The following is a 4,514-nucleotide window of genomic DNA, read 5'->3' as shown; positions in this document are numbered from 1 at the left end:
TTCGCACAGTCAAGATATTAACAAGTAATGAGAAATACCTTGGTAAAAGTTTCCTCATAACCTTGTGTATGAGACATGTGGGAAAAGCTTAATTCACCTTAAGATCCCTCCTACAAATGCAATTTTTTTTTCTTTTCAACAAATAATTACAATCAATTGAAATGTTTCCATTATTATGCTGAGTTTGACCCATTGTTCCACCAAGATAACAGAAAACCTTTGAATGTTTCCCTCGATTGCAGGTGCAGGCTGTTCGATAAAACCGAAGAACGAGGACTGTCCCAATGAGTGCAACGATCAGGGTCGCTGCGTGGACGGCAAGTGTGTCTGCTTTGCTGGTTACAGTGGGCCAGACTGCAGCCAGTCCAACTGTCCTGGCAACTGCAACAACAACGGGAGGTGTGAGAACGGAGAGTGYGCATGCGACCCTGGCTTCTCTGGTCTTGACTGCTCCCAGAGAGTCTGCCCAGATAACTGCAACAGCCAGGGCAGGTGTGTGAATGGCAAATGTGTGTGTGACAGTGGCTTCACAGGTCCAAGTTGCTCAGAAGAATCCTGCCCTGGTAACTGCAACAGGAGGGGGCGCTGTGTGAATGGACAGTGTGTGTGTAATCCTGGATTCACAGGTTCAGACTGCACTAAAAGGGCCTGTCCCAACAACTGCAACAATCGTGGGAGGTGTGTTAATGGTAAATGTATCTGCAAAAGTGGTTTTACCAATGCAGATTGCTCTGAGAAAGCCTGTCCGAGAAACTGCAACAACAAGGGAAACTGCATCAATGGACAGTGTGTTTGTAATGATGGATTTACTGGAGCAGACTGCTCTAAAATGTCTTGTCCCAACAACTGCAGCAACCGTGGGAGGTGTATTAATGGTAAATGTGTTTGTGACAATGGTTTTACCAATGTAGACTGCTCAGAGATTGCCTGTCCTGGTAACTGCAACAACAAGGGAAATTGCATCAATGGACAGTGTGTTTGTAATGATGGGTTTACTGGTGCAGACTGCTCTGAAAAGTCTTGCCCCAACAACTGCAACAATCGTGGTAYGTGTGTTGATGGTGAATGTGTCTGCGACAGTGGTTTCACCAGCAAAGACTGCTCTGAAATAGCCTGTCCAGAAAACTGCAACAACAGGGGGCGCTGCATCAGTGGACAATGTGTTTGTAATGCTGGTTTTACTGGAGCAGACTGCTCTGAACAGGCTTGCCCCAACAACTGCAATAATCGTGGAAGGTGTGTTGATGGTGAATGTGTCTGCAACAATGGCTTCACCAGCGAAGACTGCTCCGAGATAGCCTGCCCTGGGAATTGCAACAACAAGGGAAATTGCATTAATGGTCAATGTGTTTGTAATGATGGGTTTACTGGTGCAGACTGCTCTGAACAGGCTTGCCCCAACAACTGCAATAATCGCGGAAGGTGTGTTGATGGTGAATGTGTCTGCAACAATGGCTTCACCAGTGAAGACTGCTCTGAGATTGCCTGCCCTGGGAATTGCAACAACAGGGGGCGCTGCATCAGTGGGCAATGTGTTTGCAATGTTGGATTCACTGGCACAGATTGCCTGGAAAAAGCATGCCGTAACAGTTGTAACCAAGTTGGGAGGTGTGTTGATGGAGAGTGTGTCTGCAACAGTGGCTTTACTGGTACTGACTGCTCTGAGATTGCCTGTCCTGGTAACTGCAACAACAGGGGGCGCTGTATTAGTGGACAATGTGTTTGTGATGATGGATTTACTGGAGCGGACTGCTCTGCAAAGGCTTGCCCCAACAGCTGCAACAACCGCGGTAGGTGTGTTGATGGCAAATGTGTCTGTGACAGTGGTTTCACCGGAGACGACTGCTCAGAGATCKCCTGTCCTGGGGACTGCAACAACAGGGGGCGCTGTATCAATGGACAATGTGTTTGTCATGATGGATTTACGAGCACTGACTGTTCTGAAAAGGCTTGCCCCAACAACTGCAATAATCGTGGAAGGTGCATGAATGGGAAGTGTGTTTGCAATGTTGGCTTCGCAGGACCAGACTGTTCTGCCAAGGGCTGTCCCAACAACTGCAACAACAAAGGACGATGCTTCAAAGGGAGATGTGTKTGTCGGCCTGGATTTACTGGACCGGACTGCAACCAATGTCAAGAGGGCAAAACYGGACCTAAATGTAATATTGGTGAGTCACCACAATACACAATACATATACACTATAATACTTGGAGGTAGCCTGTAATGGAAAAAAAAGCTAGTCTTGCTTTTACTGGTTGTAATTGCATGTTTGACAGAATGGATAGGTTGCAGCACATCGTAGACCTTTGGTCCAGTAATGGTAGGAAAGATGTTTGTTAAAACCTGTTTTTTATGCAATGACAGAAGMTAAAATACTGTATTTTAAAAGATGACATTATTAACAAAGTTTAGCTCACCCAGTCCTTAAGCAGCTTTCAGTGAAGTCATGAAAATTGGTGCTTATTCTTGAAACCCATTAATTGCATGCCTTGCACAAAATTAGTTTTGCAGTAAATGTAGTAAACGTAAAATGAGTGCCAAAACATACTTCAAATGCACTCATTTCACTCAACTTTGGCAGAAATGTTGTCAATCATGCTGTATGTTACCATTATGTCCAATTCAATTGGCCTATGTCAACACAGCAATGGCTACAACACAGTTTTACAGATGTTGAGGTGAAATTTGCTGTGGTAGCTGTGAGTGATTCTCAGCACTTACTCTGCATGTGTTTTCTTGCACTAGCCTAAGACTGCTTAACGCAATTTACAAGGTGTGACTAAAACACCTATTTTCTCAGARTGACGTGATCTTCATTTAAAACTCTTGAATGAAAGGTGGTGGGCGATATGCACACCTTCAAGGAATACCAGGCCTTTATTTATCTAGTTCCAAAACAAGTGCAGAAACATCATCTTTCAACATCATTTCTTGGGGATAAACGTCTTCCCTTTTAGTTGTGTTTTCTTGCTGTTGCTTTGTGTTGTTGTCAGGGTGTGTTAGCGCATTAGCTCGTCTGTTTGGAGCTGCTTCAAGCTGCAATCATTCCAGTGACGGAACCGTTTCATTAACTGTGGAGTGGGCCAAAACCTGCTCCTCATAAAAAAAATTTAAATAAAAAATAAAAAAAACTTGTGTTTTTCTGCTAAATGGCTTTTTGTGCTGCACAAGGCTGACACAGGACAGAAAAGTGTTCCTGAGTGTTAAGTGTTCCCTCAATTGTGGCCAACCACTTACTGTACTTTTTGGATGGATGTCTAGTAATCGGAGCACAGTGGGGAGCAGAAACTTGTTTTCATGCACATGCTTATTTGGAATTTGTGCAAAAATGCCTGAGCAGAGTTYCTGTTACTGAGAAGTTGCTGCTGACAAGTGAAAAACAAGCCAAAAGTTTCAAAAAGACTCAAAAGTGTCCTCCTCTGCTTCTTTCCACTCTTCAAAATCCGACACTAATTCACAAATTTAAGAAWACTTTCAAAATGAAAATAATAGTAGTGGTACAAATATGTTCAGCAATTAGCTCAGTGTACTTTTGTACTTTTGTTACATGTGGGCTCTTGATGCTACAAACTGGAGATATTCTCCAAGTTATTAAAATAAAGACTTCTTTATGGCATTGTCCTCACGAAGACCCTTTATTAAGTGGAAGCAGGTGAGTTAATTGCAAATGCTGACAGATGAGGATGAAAAGGCATGACAGGCTAAGTGCTGTTCATTTTAATAACGGATGTTTAATAATAACTATTAAACTGGAAAATAATAAAAAAAACAGTGACTTCTTTCTGAGAAAGTACTCGTAGACTTCCTTGCAGCACTTGTGTGACTCGCATGCTGGATTTTGTTAATTGCCACAAGGAGCATTACATCAGGCTCCCAGTGAGTGGTGGATTCTTCAGCTCTAATTTTACAAGACTTTTTTTGCAGTAAAACAAGTCTGTGAATTATTATCGCAGTTCGCCGTCATCATGTGTGGTTAAACATCATCTGCGTGGCTCCTCCGGGCTCTGAGAATGAGTGAAAGTTGTACAAGAGGCCGGATCGCTCTGAGCCACTGGTGGGGCTTTAGTTGGAGTTGTCGGTAAAATTAAACAAGGATTTAGTTCAACTTGGTCCAATTTTCAATAAAGATGGATTAAAAAAYGGTGTGCCCTTTTTCTTAAAGCACTCGGAGTAGTTGTTGAAGATGACTCTGCAGCAATCACCAAATTATAGCTCAGTATCTGTAAAAATGACTGTTTTAGCCATTTTTTGTGCTAATATCAGTTAAACATTAAACAGTTGTCCAACAATTAGTTTTTGAGAGTTTTATAAAAATCTGATATATTTTTTTTACGACAGATGAGACAGGGTTGACTCGCCTGTCATTTTAAACTAAAGTTTCAGGAGGTTTTTAATCTTAAATTGAAGCGAATGTTAGTTTTTCGTGATTGAAGACATTAATCATTCACAATTTTCTCTCCAGACTTTTTAAAATGTCAAATTTATAATTTTTATTTCACCTCACCTAAAAAAA

The 4,514-nt window shown here is 42.1% G+C and overlaps 1 protein-coding gene across 1 annotated transcript in view; it reads left to right on the top strand.

The window, feature by feature from the left end:
* LOC106528705 (tenascin-X) overlaps positions 1–4,514 on the top strand; it is a gene marked incomplete in the record, with an annotated part of 32,547 nt that overhangs the window by 11,086 nt on the left and 16,947 nt on the right. The window contains 1 exon segment of the mRNA XM_014023945.1: positions 243–2,168. Coding sequence (XP_013879399.1) covers positions 243–2,168 — 1,926 coding nt within the window.

Source organism: Austrofundulus limnaeus, unplaced genomic scaffold (assembly GCF_001266775.1).
Source record: "Austrofundulus limnaeus strain Quisiro unplaced genomic scaffold, Austrofundulus_limnaeus-1.0 Scaffold397, whole genome shotgun sequence".
Classification (NCBI taxonomy): Eukaryota; Metazoa; Chordata; class Actinopteri; order Cyprinodontiformes; family Rivulidae; genus Austrofundulus; species Austrofundulus limnaeus.
This window is presented reverse-complemented; position numbering and strand designations above follow the sequence as displayed.